Source organism: Hypomesus nipponensis, chromosome 18, assembly GCF_054491055.1.
Source record: "Hypomesus nipponensis isolate SF chromosome 18, ASM5449105v1, whole genome shotgun sequence".
Classification (NCBI taxonomy): domain Eukaryota; kingdom Metazoa; phylum Chordata; class Actinopteri; order Osmeriformes; family Osmeridae; genus Hypomesus; species Hypomesus nipponensis.
The window spans coordinates 14,540,405-14,558,716 of NC_140378.1; the positions used below are offsets into that span (position 1 = coordinate 14,540,405).

Below are 18,312 nucleotides of genomic sequence, written 5' to 3' on the forward strand. Positions count from 1 at the left end.
CTAAGGACAATGCTTTGCAGTTGTTTTGCGGTTAAGGAATTGAATCGATTTTCCTTGGCTGTTTCAATCCCTTTCTTTCCCCACTATTGGCACAGTAATTTTGGACATTTCAACACACCAGCCATTTTCAGCTGTCCCTATGATCATTTAGCATATGGATCGAAATATAGTGACCCGGTCAGAGTTATCTTTGGAGCCATATTGATGACATTGCAATTGAGGAAGATGAAAGTTGCTCCCAACCTGACACCAAAAAACAAAACCTGTAGGGTTGTGTTGAAAGAGAGTGGTACATTTATGTCTGCTTTTAAGCCTCATCTCTGTTCCAGACACCTTTTCCATGACCAGTATAAACCTACTTTAAGAGCCGCCTTGTTTTTTGTTGTTGTCTTGTGTGTCTAGGTGTCTCTAACCTCCACATCTAGAGCTGCCTTCATGCAGTGCCTTCGCTGGGGGGTGTGGTGCCCCTTCGATGAGTGCGGCGCATGGAAGGGAGACGATGTACATGTGGCCCTGCAGGGTGGCGCCGCACCTAACCCATGGGCCGTCATGGTCTACACAGAATCAGCCAAACCACAGAGCCCTGTCCAGGTGACACAGACATGAGGAGACACACATTCTCAAGCACACACACAGTGTACACACAGTGTACACACAGAGGCGTACTCACGTTGACAAGTCATTATACAGTATTTGTTTGTTGTCAAAGGCCAGATGGTTGTTTTGCCCTCAAGACACAGATCTTGAATGGATGTTTACCACAGACGTTTGGATGTCTTCTGAGACCCCGATGAGGCAGACAATAACTTAACAAAATGTTCTCCATGGTCTACTGACTAAAGCTGCTAAATACTCCTTAAAGTAGAGATGAGGGCAATTATTGTTTTTGATTCATGTATTTATTTTGATATGCAACCTTACATGTCTGTATCTGTCTTTTCCGTTGTTGTGATTAGGGAAGGGGAGAGAGAGATGTGGCCAGGTTCCGTCTGGTGTCGGGCTTGGAAAAGAAGATTCCCAGCCCATCTGTCTCTCCACACACCAAGCGAGAGAACACATTCAGACAGAAGAAACCCCCCCCGTCACCTCTACCAGGTAGATCCCATCCTCCAGCCAGGTCCCTGTGTGTAGCCACAGCTTCAGTCCACAGGTCCAGTTCAGTGTTGCATTGCTGTGCTCGCCATTCACGTCACGTGGAGGAAGTTATCATCAGCAGTATCATCGTTTCAGTTCAGATTCCACTTTGAAAGTGCTTTCAATATATCTGCTCTGCTGTTTGTTTTAAACAGTGGGGAGTGTGGCTCCGATTGTTGTTATCGGACCGGGTAGTTCTTCTTCAGGTGCGCACGCAGCTGCTGTAACACCCAAGAGAAGGCTCCAAAGTTTCCACTGTCATCCATCACAACCACACTGGGCCTTGTGTATAATGTCCTCCCCCCCCCCCCCCCCCCCGCTTCTCTGCAGTGTTATCTCAATAGTAACACCTGCTCTCTGCATGATTAGAATGTTCCATGATTGGGGTCCGGGGGGGATGAAGGGATGAACGTAGACAACCTATCTGGAGAAGACTTTGACCGCCTGCTATGGCCCCTTGATCTTGAACGAGCCTAACACATCTCTTGCAGGCTTCTCATGCTCGCTCCCTTACACACACACACACACACACATACACGCCCACAAAAACACAATATTTATTTTTCTCTTTCGTCTTGAAAGCAAGAGAGCCTTTGCTATCCTTCAAAAAAGCATAAATGTTTCATTGGCTGTGTATAGCTCATAAATTCAAAAGTGTCAGATATTAAAGTGCTTTATTACAGTGTGCATCATTATGTTTGATATCACTTCTTAAGGCAGGCGGACACTGTATTTGATATACTGTGTCTCCTATAATATAATATGCTTTTTTCTATATCAGGTTGAAACCTCAGTGAGCTTTCTGGTTAAATAAATAATGTTGATGTGTGATGCATCTGCCACACAAACACTCAACTTTAACCAGTGACAAATATAATGTGTCATTATATGTATCTGGTGTTGAACCACAAACTGGTGGGCTTCCTCTTCTCATGATTAAACACAAGTAAACATTGCAGAGACACTCCATCCTGTTATAACGTCTCTGTGAGTACACTGTAGTCACAGATTTGATGCTCTCCAATGTTGCTGTTAACTTATCTTTCCCAAGAAGGGTGGACTTGATTGGAGTTCCATCGGGATGGGTCTTCACAAAGTCTGTGTAATGGGAATTTAATCAGTGTTGAAGTGTCCACCAAATCCTTTTCTGAGCAAGTAGCCTAAGTGATTTTAGCGGCTAACTGGCTGGTTTTGAATGATATCATGAATCTCTGTCATTTGTTTGCTTTAAAGTGAGTGTGCGTGCGTGCATCTCAATAGAAAATAGACTAGATGCGCTCATTTACAGGCAGAGATGCAGTTCATGTCTTTTGAAGCCTGTGGCTGTATTCCTTGTCTCAGACAACCAGAGATCAAAAGCAGAAAAAAGCACATTGCATTCCCAACCCTGGAGCCAGTCATTTGTAAATAGGACAGAACAACACTAACAGACTGGTACATTTTTAGTATGGCTCCTTAGTTAATTTATGATAGATATTAAAAGTATTCCATATGTTCACAACATATTATTATGAATATATTTTCATAAATCAGTCCTTCAGCCAGAGATATCTTGCTGTTTACTCTGCCCTTCCAATGGATAATGATAAACTAAGATGGAAAAGTCAGAAGGAATCTTGCTGTGTCCGCATCTAGGCTCATTAATATTCTTAATGGAACATTGCCTTCAAACATTTGCATATTTTTCTAAATCCAAATGTTATGTACCACGCACTCAATCCTTTTACTACTTCCCCATGCTGTCAGAAACTCATCTAGTCAATCTAGATAAACAGTCATTGCTTGTCTGTGCAGCTTGTAGTGCTGGAGCAATAAAGGAGCGCCATTGTAAAATGCCTGGCAAACAGGGTGCCACAGCCTGAGCAATGCCATAGGGCTTGTCTCTCCAGCACGATGTCCTGTCCATGCTCATTGTAGTCTGAGCAGATGGATTCTACATTAGGCCACCCTAGGCTACTGCAGCCTGTCATGAGAGAAAGAAAAGATGAAAGAAAGCGTTACTGAGTTCGATAGGATGAGTGCAAGAGATATGTATGATAGAGGGGAACTTTTCATTTTACCATCGCTATGACTACCAATGCAGTTGCTAATGTTGCATCAGACTTGAAGAGCACTGGCTGGGTCTCCATCTGACACCTCTTATATCAGAGCTGGCTCTAGATTCATCTGGATGCACCATGTAGCATTTGAGCAGAGATAGACCATACATAAACACATTGCATTTGGAACGTTCTTTCCTTCACTGTTTTTGTGTCTGCCATAGATCAGTTTGGAGTCAGTTTAATTAAAATGTCCATTTTACTGAGAGTTTCTATTACCAGGCACCTGTGATGTTCTATTATATGCCTAACCAGGCTGGGAAATTAACCTTGCAATGCACACTCCTGCAGCAGAGTGTCTCTCTGTTGTTAACTTTGGATTGTTGAAATAATGAAGAAGAATTGTTTGTACTGTTGTAGTCAATGGGAGGACATGTGCTGAATAGAAATGGGGATAGCAGAAAGACCGGGGTTGGATATGTGAGACCTGTCTTGTCTGTGTCTTCAGGTCCCAGACTCGCTCTTCAAGCTTCTCCCCCGTCTCCACCTCAAGGCCCAGGGGTAAGACCTTGCTTCATTCAACACGAGCTCTTTATTGTTTTCCTTGTACCAAACAACCACAACATTGCCCATACAGATAAATAGCACCATGGAAGCAGCAATACCCTGTTAGATGTTTTAAAAAATATGATGCCATCACAGCATTGCACCAAAAGACGACCTGTTTTTAACTTAGACACCAGCTCATGTGATTGACATAGTGTATGTATTCATTTCCTGCCTAAATACACGCTACTGCAAACAGAATGACTCTTCGTGACCTGATAAACTAATCCATGTTAAGTGTGTGCCAACAAGAGTTCAAAAAGATAAACTGCAGTCTCTATCCCAGTCTTAATTGTTCATCTCCTGCAAAAAACATGGTTGGAGGGCAGAAGTGTGTCATCTCCGTTGCAGTGAGCAGATATGTGTGAAGTTAAGCGTGCATGTTTGCGTACACTGTTTATAGGGATCAGGTTTATCAAAATATCCTGGAGCATTACCATTATAGAGAATCTCCATTGTTGCTCGTGTGTGTATGTGTGTCTGGGACTGGGCTGGGCTGGGCTGGGGCAGGCTGAGCTGTGGGGCGTGAGTGATGTCTCTCAGCCTGAGTGGGGCTGTCAGTAAAGGGCCGGGCATTCTGATTGATGCAGCTCTCTCCCAGGCTAAGGCCAGACACACACACACACACACAGACACACACATACACAGCCCAAGTGGAGGAAAGGGATCACCTCAGTCTCATGTTAGATCTATGAGCCATAATGAGGCATGGTCTGCCATGCTGCCTCATGTGATGAAGCTTGCTGGCCTGGGGTAATGCTGGGAGCCTTGTAGCTGCAGCACCACAGTTGTTTGTCACATGGTGTATTGAACGCAGTCAGGTGCTTTTATCCAAAGTTGGATGTTATTCCAAAGGTGGATAAAAACTTGTCACCTTTACTTTTCACCCACACAATCCCAAATGCACCCTAACCTTCCAACTTTGTTCAGCAATCTCTTCTATTCTTTAGTGTGCTTTCTGGTCAATATTTTGCTTTTAAAGCCAAAGAACAATTGAGATGCATGATGATGAGATGCATAAAAGAGATTGATGCCTTTACAAACATTGTTTGAAGTTGTAAATGAATACATATTTCAGTAAAATGCAGACAAGACTACCAATTAATTTATGATAATTATTATTATTCATACTGTAAAAATAAAGTGCTTGGATTGCTTTGATCAAGGACACAAATTTACTTCAGGAAATGCACCTTTTATAGTTCTCTCTATTACTTTCAAGTGATCTTTAATCAATGCACTATGACCAATCTGTGAACAAACTGTATTCTATGTTCTGTTTGCAAGCAATGTTGAATCTGACAACTTTGTTTCCCTGCATAATTTATCGATCCCTGACACTTTTGGTTCACATGGAGAGGAATGCTAAGATTCTTGTTATTTATAGCTAACATTTGGAGTGTTTGTTTTGTTTGCATGTTGAACACTGGGTCGTGTTTGTGTTGTATTGACTCTCTGTCTATTTCTGTATTTTCTGGCGAAGTGGGGAGGGGTAGGGTGGAGGGGGGGTTGTCGTCTGTCGCCTGCAATGCTCCTCCCCCACCTCTCTTCTTCTCTGTCTCCTTCTCTCATTTTACGCATTCAATTATCACTATCATTACTATTCCTCACACTATACCCTCTTTTTCTCTGGCTTTCTCTCTCCTAAACTCCTTAGTCTTTCTCCATCTTTTCCCCTCTGTCTCTCACCTTCTGTTTCTCTCACTTATTTTGAGACATATGATGAAGAAGACTCCACAGTAACTTCACACACTCTCCCGTGGACACACACACACACACACGGACACACACAGTCTCACAGAGCGTCACCAAGACCTGCCACTGAGAGTGTGAAACACAAGACACAAGGCCTCTCTCTCTAATAACAACACACACACACACACACACACCAGGACAGCAGGCAGAGCAAGGCAATTAGTAACTGGCATTGTGGCTTCCTCGCTAGACTGGCTGCCAACTCTCTCGACTCAGCCTGTTTGCCCTGCCACATAATGGTTGAGACAACGCCAGTCATCTGCTCAGCACCATCATGCTCTTTTGACTGTTGTACCAGACATCAAAGGAGAATGCCTTCCCTTTCTATTCCAATCAATCAACCAACGGTATTGTTCTTAAAGAGCAAGGACTGTCACAAGACATTTACAATGCACAGAACATGTGGAATTGTGTGATCTTTATGAGTACTGCGTCTATCACTCCCTAGTTTAAGAAAGGTCGAGTAGACTTGTCAGAGGCACATGCGCTTCATGCAGCATCTTCATACAGTCCACTAGCTTTGGACAACCCTGTCCTTTCCTGTCTTAGATCAAACGTAGATATCTGGTCCCTGTGATGAGAACCCATACCTTTTGATATTAAATATAAAAATGAATAAACAACATTTTTGTCCCATATAGTGCATCTTAGGTAATATGGAGTCATCTTAAGTAATATGGAGTCTACTTGCATCTGTATAAGGCTTTTCAAATGCACCATAACAAAATAAGGACATCATTGCAGACAAAGCCATTGTTTTGTAGTGGAATGTACAGTATATGCCTCCTGTTGTTGATAATGGTTATTAATCCGCATTGTTTCTCTGCAGCTCTCATTGTCTCAGCTGGCAGCTACTTCACGCTACCCAACCATGAGCCACTCCACCGCCGCGTCACCATGGCAACAACCGCTTTCCTCTGTGCTCTATCCTTCCCCGTTGGCAACGGCCCACCAGCTGTCACATGTCGTAAGATTCCACCCCCGTACCCTCTCCCACACACACACACACACGCACACACACGCACACACACACACACACATGCACACACGCACACATGCACACATGCACACACACACACACACACATACACAGATTCACATACAAGGAAACATGCAGATGCACAGACACTTGCATGCTTGCCGTGTGACACAGGCATATCTGCACATCCGCCCAACTCCAAGGACATATAAACCAGAAATGAAAGGCTCTTTCGCCTTTCTAATATAGAGTATGTTCAGAAAAATACAGACAGAGAATACACAGACACGCGCACACACACACACACAAAAGATTAATAATTGTAGACCAAACTGCACTCTGCACTGAAGGTTTTTCCATCTTCTAAATCAAAAGAAACATATTCTTTGACTTCTTTTCAAATCAATGTGTAACGGCTGGGCCAATTTTCTCAAGGTATCCAATTCTTTACAACCTCTGGTTTACCCTCTGGAAAAATATTTAATCAGTCAGTTCAGGGATATTTCTATAAAGCATTACATGAAAACACTACAAATGGACATACACACTCTTAAGCCGATTTTTCATCCAATATATACCTGTGCTAGATACTGTACTGTCTAACGATGTCCTTGGAATGTACAGAATTAAATAATCTATGAGAAAATACAAGCAAAGCAAAGAACAACATAAAAAGGCAGAAAAAATTAGTAACGGGTTATATTTCATTTATTGCAAACCCCTCAAGGCGGTTGTGCAGCTAAGGGAAGCTGGAACCCATAACTTCACAATAACGTGTGGTGTTGAATAAGATGTTGAATAATTTCCTGAAACCACACGAGGGTAACCTCTTCCTCACAGCTTGTGGGTGTTTGTTGCTGAGAGCCAGCAGGAGTAGTCATGCTGCCTTGTCTTTGCTAATTTCACCTCACGCACCCACAAGGATGAGGGCCTCTGAAACCCACCATGTCAATTCTATGTATTGGCCCTAGATGGTAAACTGTGAAAAGTATGCATTGTTCTCTACTATTGTTTCATAGCCAATATAGGCTTTTTCTTGCCATGCAGAATGTGTTGAAAAATGTAATACATGTATTTTTGATTTAGATACCAATGAGAGCATCATTCTTGAGTACAGAAGATAAACATACTGTAACTGGGGGTGTAAAGCTATGATAAACAGCTCCCACTTAGTGACACCAAGTCAACATGTCAAGGACATGGGGGGAGTCTTCCTGTGTCCAATAAGTGGTATAACACCTTTTATCGAAGAATCACTCATTGTACTAAAATATTAATATTTGACCTATAATATTGCTGTTAACAGTATGGACAGGTATTTTAAAAAATCTACCCAGAACAACTGTCCTAGAAGCCTAACGCTCCACAAACACTCAATGTTTGCCATGTCATTCTTCCCACGGCAACACTATTCCTGGAACATTGGGGGTCATTTAAAGTGTAGCCATTAGCCTTTGGCAAAGAAACACTGAAGTGCCGCCCAGTGCCCAGTGCCTTTCCCCCTCAGGTTATTGCATAGGTCTTCATCATGTAGAAAATAGCATATGTTCTGTGTAGCGTGGTGACTTTGCGGTAGGTCGTTATAGACACGTTTGATGGAGGGTCTCATAATGCACGGCAATGCGTCTTCGCCAATAGGTTCCCGCCACTGAACTATGTCATACATCAACACCAGCAGACAGGCGACTTGGTAATGACATTGTTACCTTGGCGTGGTTAATTATCAGAGTTAATATGTCCCCAGCATTGCATAAATCAGTTGTTCAGAGAGAAGTATTGCACTGAGATGTTTACATTTTATTCACTTAGACTCTTTTGTCCAGAGTGACACACAGAAACTACAGCAGAATATCAAGTGCGTAGTTCAAACAGTATTTTGGCAGTTAGAGTCGGGGAACAGTCTGTGTTTACTAGCCACATCACACTAACCACATCTCAGCTACCAAGCAGAGTGAACAAAAAAGAAGATAGCATAGGAAAAACAAAACATTTTCAATACCCCTCCAAACATCATGCTGTAGCCGAAATGCAGTTTTTATAACAAGGAGGGGGGTTAGTAGACTAAGGATTGTTTCTCAGTGCACAATATCTGGACGAGTCTGATAAGCCTTTCTCTATCTGTGCCCTTTTATCTTCATATCTGCCTGTGTGTCTTTGTGGCAGGCCGTTCCCGCCGTCACCAACATCGGCCACCTGGAGGCCGACCTGACGCGGTGCTCGTCCCCGGAGGGCCATGAGGATTGGGACCCGCTCCAGGAGCTTCCTTTCACCCCTGTCCATGCCCCCATCGTTGCCATGGGAACACACGTACCCAGGTGAGAGGGGTCCTGGTCACAGCCACTGGTTTCACACATCGGCTCAGCACCACTTTAGGTGTTTCCCGGAATGCCTGGAGGCTATTGGCCGGACCTAGATATGACAAGGTGTCTGGGCATGTGCCAGTGTGTTGTATAAACCACAGGAGAGATAACAGACACTGTTATATTGATCTTTTTCCATGTTTTATTTGGGTTTAAGGTTAGATCTGGTATCAATGTTATCAGTGTTTTTCCATGGTTACGGTGCACAGCCAGGTGTTTTGCAGCTACAGTATGATAATTGCTCCCATTGATCGCTCTTTGCCATTAGACTTGGCCAGTATTTGTAAGCAAAGCCGTGATAACTCATGTGTGACAAAAGGCCATGTGAGTGGTCGCCAACCAACACTGTGTCTGCGAAAATGCTTTTAACACACTCCTGTTTTATCTGGTGGTGTTATCCCAGTGCTAAGGGTTATGGGTCCTCCATTACACCGCAAAGCTATATTGTCTTATTACTGTAGCTGCAGAGAGATCGATTGAGCACCTAATTGGTGCTGTGTGCAGTGGCTGTTATATGGATGTGGGAGTGGACGGGGAAAATGGGAGCCAATTTAATGGAATGTGACACGTTTGTTCAAAACTTAGGCCTAATATTGAGCAATTGTATTTTATACAGACTGGCTTGGTGTTTTGTCTAGTATTGTTCTTTAAATCGGCTATGAGCAACAGCTGCCGCTGAGAATATATATTTACCCATGTCAAAACAAACTTGCCCTGTGTGTCTCGCAGTATTATATAATATGTAATAGAATAGTGTATTAAGTCATAACAATGTTATTCTGTTACAAAGGGGGTACCAAATGATTCTCTGTGATATAGCATTCAGTAAGTGGCAACTCACAAACAAGCCGTGGCCTTATTAACACAGTGTCTGAGGAAAAGAAAAGGATAGCGTGGAGGCTTCTAACAGTCTCTAAGTCTGAGTCACAAATGTGTTCCTGAACTGGACAGTTTGAAAACACATATCTTTTTTGTTATGTCTTCTTCAAAATGACCTACTTATTAAAGCAGTATAACAGTGAACTCCTAGAACTTTAATTTAATTCAAATCATGCAGAGTATCTGAATGAACTCCTTTGAAAATAAAAATGGGGGCTTGAATATTAATCCAATCGGAATGAATTAAGATAATACTTTTGGAGGGGGAGACAGAAGTGTGAAATTGATATAGCCAAGTAACATTCAGTCATTTGATAATGTCTTTGGTGTTCTTTTCTGAAAAATCCAAACTGCAATTACTTTGGTGAAAGCTTAATATTTTTTATGACATTTCACATAATTATACTCTCTAATTTGGCATGTTGATCCGCATTAGACATTGAGTATGATATTATTTTCGTCAACTTTCGACCGTAAGACATAAATATACTTTGTTTCTTATTATTATCATTTGGGTATTGAAAGTATAAGTAATGGCTGTTGCCCTGGTTTGGGGAAACAGGTGGCCACTATGATGAGGAATAAACCCAGATTATTATTGAGGTTCAAAAGGCCTGTTTTGGTACCTGTTCCTGCCCAACTCTTGTTTGGCTCCTGCTTACTGAGTGATGAGAACATCCTTGCACCATATTTCGAGAGCAAACTTAAGTATACAAAGTACATTCCAACTTGACTTGATGGACAGAAGGAAACACATTTAATTCAAGAAAATGAATTGAAAAGCAATCTGATATGAAGATTATGGACAGTTCTGATGTGGTTGGATAGAATACTAATCTTGCTTCAATAATGAAGGTTAAGTTGTTATGGATACTGTTCTTGCTTGGTTGGAAATACAAATGGACTTTTATTAGTATAGTAATTGATTGTAGAAGGTGTGCTGTTTGTTTTAAATACAGGCAGAATCGTGAATACATGCAATGGGAAGAATTTTGGGATAACCCAAATATTTGTGTCATTTTTTGCCTTTTCAAAATGAAATTAAACACAGCTGCTTTACTTTTCAAAGCAAGTGTACTAATATTGTTTTGTCTTCTTTAAGCTCCTCTTCAAGAAGTTCACGGAGCTCCATGGCCCACCTCTTCTCTGCAGGCTTCCCAGATATTGTGGACCAGAGCGGGCAGGTGGCTGAAGTCCTGGACCCGACAGAACCAGTCAACTTTGACCCCCAGAGAGAGGAAGCAGACTCCCTGCAGGGCAATCTGCTGGTGCTCCAGTTTCTGGCATTTTCCAGGTGAACCCGCCGTGTCTGGACGAGTTATGCACGAAGGCACTGTACACAACTGTTACTCAGGGCCTTTCTGTTGAAATTGATTGGAACCAGCAGATTTTTATTGCAAACTTTTTTTCTTTTTTTTTTTACAATATATTTTTGTTTTTACTGGACAGAGACAGTTAGAGACAGACAGGGAATGTATGTGAGTGAGAGAGGGGAAGACATGCAGAAATTGACGGAATCGTATCCGGGGCACTGCATGTAGGCGGTACAGTACTTTGCACTTGAAACTTCCAGATGTTTCTAGAGGGAATGTAAATGTATTCTCTGTCAAGGTGAAGCCACAGACTGACTACTTCTGTAAGAGTAGATGGTATCCTTTTTACATTTCCTGAAAACTTGACAGCCATGGACACAATGGGGCCTTGTGTTTTTGACATGCGACCTAGATGACAGTGATACCCTTGCAGTGGACCTAAAGACCTGCCTATCATCCTTAACTTGCATGTCTGCTCGTCCATATGGCTGACAGACACACCACATGCATACACATGCCCACACGCACGTACACACACAGACACACAATCATATTTTTCCTGTCACAGACATCACACAAGTCCTAGAGCTATACCCCTCTGTCAGACACCAAAACTCCGGGGCTACAAGCCGACAGATAGAGACACAGCCTCTTTGTTCCCTTTTATCTTGTCATCGGGCCTGCCGGCCGCCAGATAAAGGCAACAGGCATTTGTCATATTCATCATAGACAGCAACACTGGCAACAAAGTTCCGCTGTGTTGAGCTGATGGCACATGTCGTAGCTCGGCTTGGCAAGCACGTAGTTAGAAACCCTGATGATAGTTTTCATGCTGCTTTCATGGTAAATGGACTGGACACTTTACAGATAGTTAATAGATAGAAAATTAGAGTGGATTGAATGCCTTGTCCGCTTCTACTGAAACTGTAGCAGAGGGGTTTGATAGCCTGCTGTGTCAAGTAGCTTATCTTCTATTCCTTATCTGTGGACCATTGTCTGACTTTTCATTACTGGAGCTGAAACAACTTCAATTGCTCCCCCGCCCAAAACACTTTCTTAACAGCAAATTGAAGACTCAAGGAATACCGGGACCTCAGTCTTGAGAACATTGGAGATGGAATTTTTACAGACAAAATGACATAATAAACATGACAAACGGGACAGCGGGCAGAGGCGCTGACTCCTGCAGTGAGCAGGCGCTCAAAACGGCGGTGCAATTTCCACGTCTCTCTTGGGCGCTGTGATTATCAATCTCGTCTGTTTACTGAATGAATATTAATGACCGTCCTGTGTAGACGCACGGCCGCGCAGCTCTTTACCAAGGGAATATCAGCCCATGGGATTGACTTGGAGGTCAGACGTTGCTCTTAAATTCAAACTCAAACTACTGGTTCTGAAACCCTGTTCGGGCATGGTGGGGCTCACAATGGCCCTCTCGTTTTAAAATGGTTTCCTCCCCCTCCTTATCTAATGCTTGGTGATTGATTGCTAATCTTCTCGTCATTGGGAAATAGAGAAGCAATCGTTTCTGTCCTAATCTTACTTCTGGTTAATTTATTCTGTGCGGATTTGAAAATGGATGGCTGAGAGTTTTGGGCCACCCACAGTTTGGAGTGTGTGTGTGTTGTGTGTGACTGTGTGTGTGAGTTAGAACAAGAGAGAAAAAGCGAGGGAGAGAAAGAGAGGGTCCAATGTTCTCAGTGGGTGGTTTTTGAATCAAATGGTAGAGAGAAATATTTGAGGTGACAGAACACGATTGCAAATTAATTGTAAATACCAAAATTAAACCCTAAAATAAACCTGGTGAGTTTGTATCTTGTAAGTATGCATCTAGGAAAATATGACTATTGTTTACCTTTAAAAATGAAACTATGTATATAATTCCCGGATTAGTCTATTTGTTTCTACCATTTAAGGTTTTTCAAGTTGTGGTTGTATTGACTAGAAGCCTTCTTCTCAAGGTTTTAGGAAGTTTATACGAAGGTTTTAAAATTTGATTTAGTCTATCTAATCACACCTCATTGGTGTTTTAGTTAAAAGAACTGTAAAGCAGCCAATTGATATGGATGGGGGTTTGCAATGACAGTTAGATTTGAGTTTCCAGGAACTGCTGAATTCAAATGATTAACTGAGGTGATTAACCCCCTTATTTAATGACATTTTACAAATACCTTCATTGAATCATAAATGTGCGCCTCACATTTCAAATGGATTTTTCAATCAAAAAGATCACACTTAGCAGCATTAATGCCACTCCATGCAGACCATGCTATAAAACGGAATGACTTGCCCATGCCTGTGTATACATTATACATACACCATGACACCAGCATAATCTTTGCGTGTTGGAACCGCACAACACATCAATGCTTTTGAGTAGCCTTAATGAAAAGAGCCATTTTGTAATAGCAGTGTGTTTGTTTTTCCTAATCAGGATGAAGGAGTCTGGCGTGAGCCCAGACTGGCCGTCCTCCATCTACATTACCTTCCAGATCTACCGCTTCCCACCCACCACCACACACCGGCTCAGCCTCCAGACCCCGGACCAGGCCCAGCACGATCCCAGAGACACGCTCCCCTGTGTCCTGGCTGCAGTCAACCAGGATGGAACTGTCAACACTGGTAGGACAGAACCGAGAGGGACCCACCAGTGACTCATGGTGACTCAAGACTAGGACAGGTTTTAGCTGGTTGGTATCTAAGACGAGCCCTGGGGTGTTTGGAAGGCATGCTGATCATCCACCTTCTCTGACTAGAGGACCTGCTGGAAGTGTATGGAACTGTTTCTGTTTAGGTTGCATGTTGTTTACTCCCAGTGAGATACGGCAAACATCTATCTATTGGATCTATATTTGCGCGAGGCTAAAACACTTCTCACTCACTCACGTTCCCCGCAGCTGATTGATGTCAAGTCTATTTGTGTAGGTCCTAATGAAATGGACGAGATATTACAGCTACTGACGGAGCGTGATATTGAATGACCCCCATTCCCACACCCACCCTCTCCCCATTCCCAAGATGACACTCCTCTCCCTCCCTTTTTCTAGCGTTCTCTCTGACTCTCTTCCCTCCCTCTCTTTCTCTTTCATGCCGAGGCAGCCCACATTTTGCAGATGTGAGAGCAGGGGGTGCTCATCAGCTTGTTGGTGTCTTCCATATATTCCAACTCACTTACCTGTACCATACCAGACCAGTGTCACCCTACCCCCCACTCTCCTACGCTCAGCACCTTTTCACCTTGGATAAGCATTCCTAGGGCCAGCCAGATACCTGCTCCACTGATGTTTGTATGTGCTATACTTATGTGGGCGATTATCTATTTTCCATGAGGGCTGTTTGAACCTGGGTTCACCCCCCCGCTGTAGACGTACCAGTCTGCCCTCTGTTCTGAGCGAGGAGGCAGCTCTGCACTGTGTGCACTAGTCTGCTATCCAGGCCTTTAGGTGGAAGCTCCTGTCTATCTGCTGTGAGATCCTCCCCTCACCCCGCTGTGTACATACCAGTCTCTGCACTCAGCTGTACGAAGAGTCAGCTGTGCTCCGTCTGCAGCCGCAGCTCCTGAAGCCGCCCCTCGCCCGCAGCCCAGGCCTGTCAGCTCCCCGCTTGTCAGCGCCGCGCCGGCACACAGGCTCTAGGCATGCTGGGAGAATTAATGGGCCGAGCAGAGAGAGCTAGTGGGGGGTGTGGAAGGATGGAAGGGGGTAGCGGCGGGTTAGAGGCTCCAGATATCAAGCCTGCACTCTCCCTCCCTCTCCGTCTCCCTCCCTCTCTGTCTCTTTCTCTGTCTCCCTTTCTCTGTCTCCCTCTCTCCCTCCTTCTCTGTCTCCCTTTCTCTGTCTCCCTCTCTGTCTCCCTCTCTCCCTCCCTCTCTGTCTCCCTCTCTCCCTCCCTCTCTCTCTCCCTCTCTCCCTCCCTCTCTCTCTCTCTCCCTCTCTCCCTCCCTCCCTCCCTCTCTCCCTCCCTCTCTGTCTCCCTCCCTCTCTGTCTCCCTCTCTCCCTCCCTCTCTCTCTCCCTCTCTCCCTCCCTCTCTCTCTCCCTCTCTCCCTCCCTCTCTCTCTCCCTCTCTCCCTCCCTCTCTCTCTCCCTCTCTCTCTCTCTCTCTCTCTCCCTCTCTCCCTCTCTCTCTCCCTCTCTCCCTCCCTCTCTGTCTCCCTCTCTGTCTCCCTTTCTCTCTCTTGGTGTTTTTTTTTTCTCGCACTTTGGTTCTGTCATTTTTCCTCTCTCTCTACCTTACTGTCTCTTCTCTCGCTCCCTGCCCCCATCCCTGCTGTAAATATGAAGCGTTGTGTGTGTGTGTGTGTGTGTGTGTGACATCAGAAAGGGGAAGGCCTGACACAGGCCACAGGGGGCTGTCTGGGTGTGTGCGTCACTGGGGATAATATGTGGCAGCTTCCGTTCTGTTTTTCTTTACTTTCTTTTTCTTGAGATATATATATATATATATATATATATATATATATATATATAATTCTCCATCCTTCAGGTTTGTCACCTGCCCTCATTATTTCACTTCTGCCTTGATGCCCTGGCCCTCATATTATTTAGTTGTGGGTTTAGGAGCGTGCAGGATGTGGATAAACCCTGGAGACACTTCCTGGATTAGTCAGTTCCATCAAGGACACATTTCTGTGTCCATCATCAGATAAACAGTGGTGCTATTTGTTATTCATAAATGTAATCGAAGCGACGTGGTGGGCTCAGTGGTTGTGTGTGTCCATCCTCCAGATTCCCCGGGGCTGCAGCTCCAGTTCCCAGTGGACCAGGCCCTCCTGCAGCCTGGGGAGCGCAGCTGGTTCCTGCGCTACCTGGCCCTGCACACGCTCCAGCTGGACGTGTGGGACGCAGACTCGCTGCTCCTTATCGGCTCCGCAGGCATCGAGCTCAAGGTACTGGGCTGCCGACGTCAGGGTCCGGAGGGAGGGTTAAATGACTGGCTGTGTTTACCTGCTCTCTGTCTCACAACCCTGTCAGACAAGTTATGAAACCCTGATAAAGCTACAAAGAGTATACTCACTCCACATTCTAAATGCCCATTTTAATCTATATCTGGGGATTTGTTCGTTTTTGGCATTAGCCGTTTAGCGCCCTTTGTAGTGTAACCACTTCCTTAAGAATGCCTTCTGAAGCATCAACAGAGGGCTTGCTGTAAAAACCCTCCGAGAAAGCCTGTTAAGTTGTAAATTGTTTATATCAGTACCAGCTGTTCTTTTGTTGATCCGGGTCCCTAGAAGCTGTTCATTAAGCAACAGCCACCCTGGCCTTCCCCTTCCGCTCTCCCTCGGTGACAGTTGCTACTTGTTTCCTTGTCCCTTGGTCTTGTTCTGCGCCTGCAAACGCCCCCCGGCGTCTCGGCTGTTTAGCATATGTTGCGTCAGGGCCGCGCGGCGGTCCAGACCACCTACGAGCTGGAGGTCATCAACACGGAGTACGTCAGCGAGGACGCCGTGGTGACGGGGGGGGACCTGGCGGGGCGGAAGGGCGTGACCCCCATTAACGTCCTGACCGTGGTGAAGGGGAAGTTACACATGCGCATGGGCAACGTGGGTGAGTACAGCGTCTCACAAGGTTGCTACTTGGTGATGAACACTTCAGATGTTATAGAGAGATATATCAGAAGTGTTCACTGGAGCCGAGGGCTGTAAACAATGGTGCTTGCCAAAATTAAATGGACAGAAACTGTTATCAATCAATCAAATGAACAGCACCCGCGAGAATAACGAGTGGCCTGCTAAAAGGATGCACCTGCAGCAGTGTTTTTCCACTGATCCACACAGTGTTACTGCGTGTCCAGATATAGAGGTGGTTCACCAGACTACAGTAGTTCAGCTTGAACCCACACTTGGGTATCACCAGATAGAAAACATAATATCTCCTTGTCTCTGTCTGTTATCCAATTTGGCTTTCTGCATCCCTCGGTGTTGATAGTGTTCTCTAACTATTTATTGTTGGAAGATTATTCTCCCTCATATACATCACATATCATCATTGGGCTCCAAAGCCCAATTGAATCCCTATTGTTCGATGCAAAGCTTCTGCTGATCTCTTATCACCTAAAGCAGCGTTAGAGCACAGTGAGAAATTGGGAGCATCTGGCATGTAAATTCCAATCAAGACTTAGATATCCATCAGGCCCTGGCTCTGTGTTCCAGAAGACGACAGTTGGAATCCATTACATGGGGAGGAGAGTGCTGTGAGTTAACTGAACACTAGCAACCTTCTCTGTCCAGCTTTTCCTTCCTCTTCTCTCACTTCCTGTTCTCTCACTTCCTCTCCCTCGCTTTCTCATTCGCTTCCCTCCCTCTTTTTCTCCTACTACATCTCTCCTTCACACACACATCTTTACATTCTCTCCTTAACCTTCTCTATCTCCTCTCTCCGTCTCTCTCTCATCAAGTCCTAATGAATCGCTGGTTCTATTTGTTCCTTGCTTAGGGATGTGATTAGGCTGTTTGACAAAGGGCTGCTGGAATTTACCCCCACTAAGACAGATGGAGGTGGATATTCTATTAGGGATGGTGGGCCTGTCTCTCCAGCCTCACACGCCACACAAGGGGTGCACGAGTGATGATGTAAAGCCACATGGTTCAATTACTTGAGGAGTGTTACATTAACGTTTTGGCTGTTTTGTCATATATCAAAATGGCATTTCATCTGATGATTATTTCCAACTTCTGGATGGTTCTGCTGAATGGGATCCAGTCCAATGGCTACTACCATGCCTGTAGCCAGGCTTTCTCTTTTCAAATATGTGTCGCAGTCGTGCGTGCAATTAATCATGTATTTTCATGGCTCCATTGGGAATTAGCCTTGATTGGAAAAAGAATGAGTGGCAGATATTTTCAAATGAAAAAATGAAATATCAAATGACACCTTTTAATTATAAGCAGGGATTGACAGGTAATAATGAAATGCCAAATATATATGCAGTTAAGTCTGCTCAATCATTACAAAACACCTATTATTCATTATCTAAGAGGCAACTTCTATTGAAAATCATAGTGGAACCAGTGCATGCATGCACACGCTAACTCCTCCTCTCACTGACTCACTTGGTTTTTCGCTCGCTCACTCACTTATTTACTCACTAACACCCTCTTTTACACAGACACACACATACACTAACACGCACACACACAGAATTGTCCAAATTGGAGAGAAGACAGATTAGGGCCATCTCTTCAACACTTCTCATCTGCAAGAGCCTGATAAGCCCTGGAGACACTGTGCAAGATGAGAGAGCGGATTC

The 18,312-nt window shown here is 44.2% G+C and overlaps 1 protein-coding gene across 4 annotated transcripts in view; it reads left to right on the plus strand.

Annotated features, from left to right (window-relative positions):
* Positions 1-18,312, plus strand: part of nphp4 (nephronophthisis 4) — a 72,228-nt gene that overhangs the window by 38,617 nt on the left and 15,299 nt on the right. For all 4 annotated transcript variants that reach the window (XM_084681411.1, XM_084681410.1, XM_084681414.1 and 1 more), the window contains exons 10-18: positions 403-591; positions 957-1,095; positions 3,682-3,734; positions 6,364-6,501; positions 8,677-8,828; positions 10,855-11,046; positions 13,500-13,687; positions 15,792-15,952; positions 16,427-16,610. In XM_084681411.1, the coding sequence (XP_084537537.1) occupies positions 403-591; positions 957-1,095; positions 3,682-3,734; positions 6,364-6,501; positions 8,677-8,828; positions 10,855-11,046; positions 13,500-13,687; positions 15,792-15,952; positions 16,427-16,610 (1,396 nt within the window). The remainder of the gene's footprint in view (positions 1-402; positions 592-956; positions 1,096-3,681; positions 3,735-6,363; positions 6,502-8,676; positions 8,829-10,854; positions 11,047-13,499; positions 13,688-15,791; positions 15,953-16,426; positions 16,611-18,312) is intronic.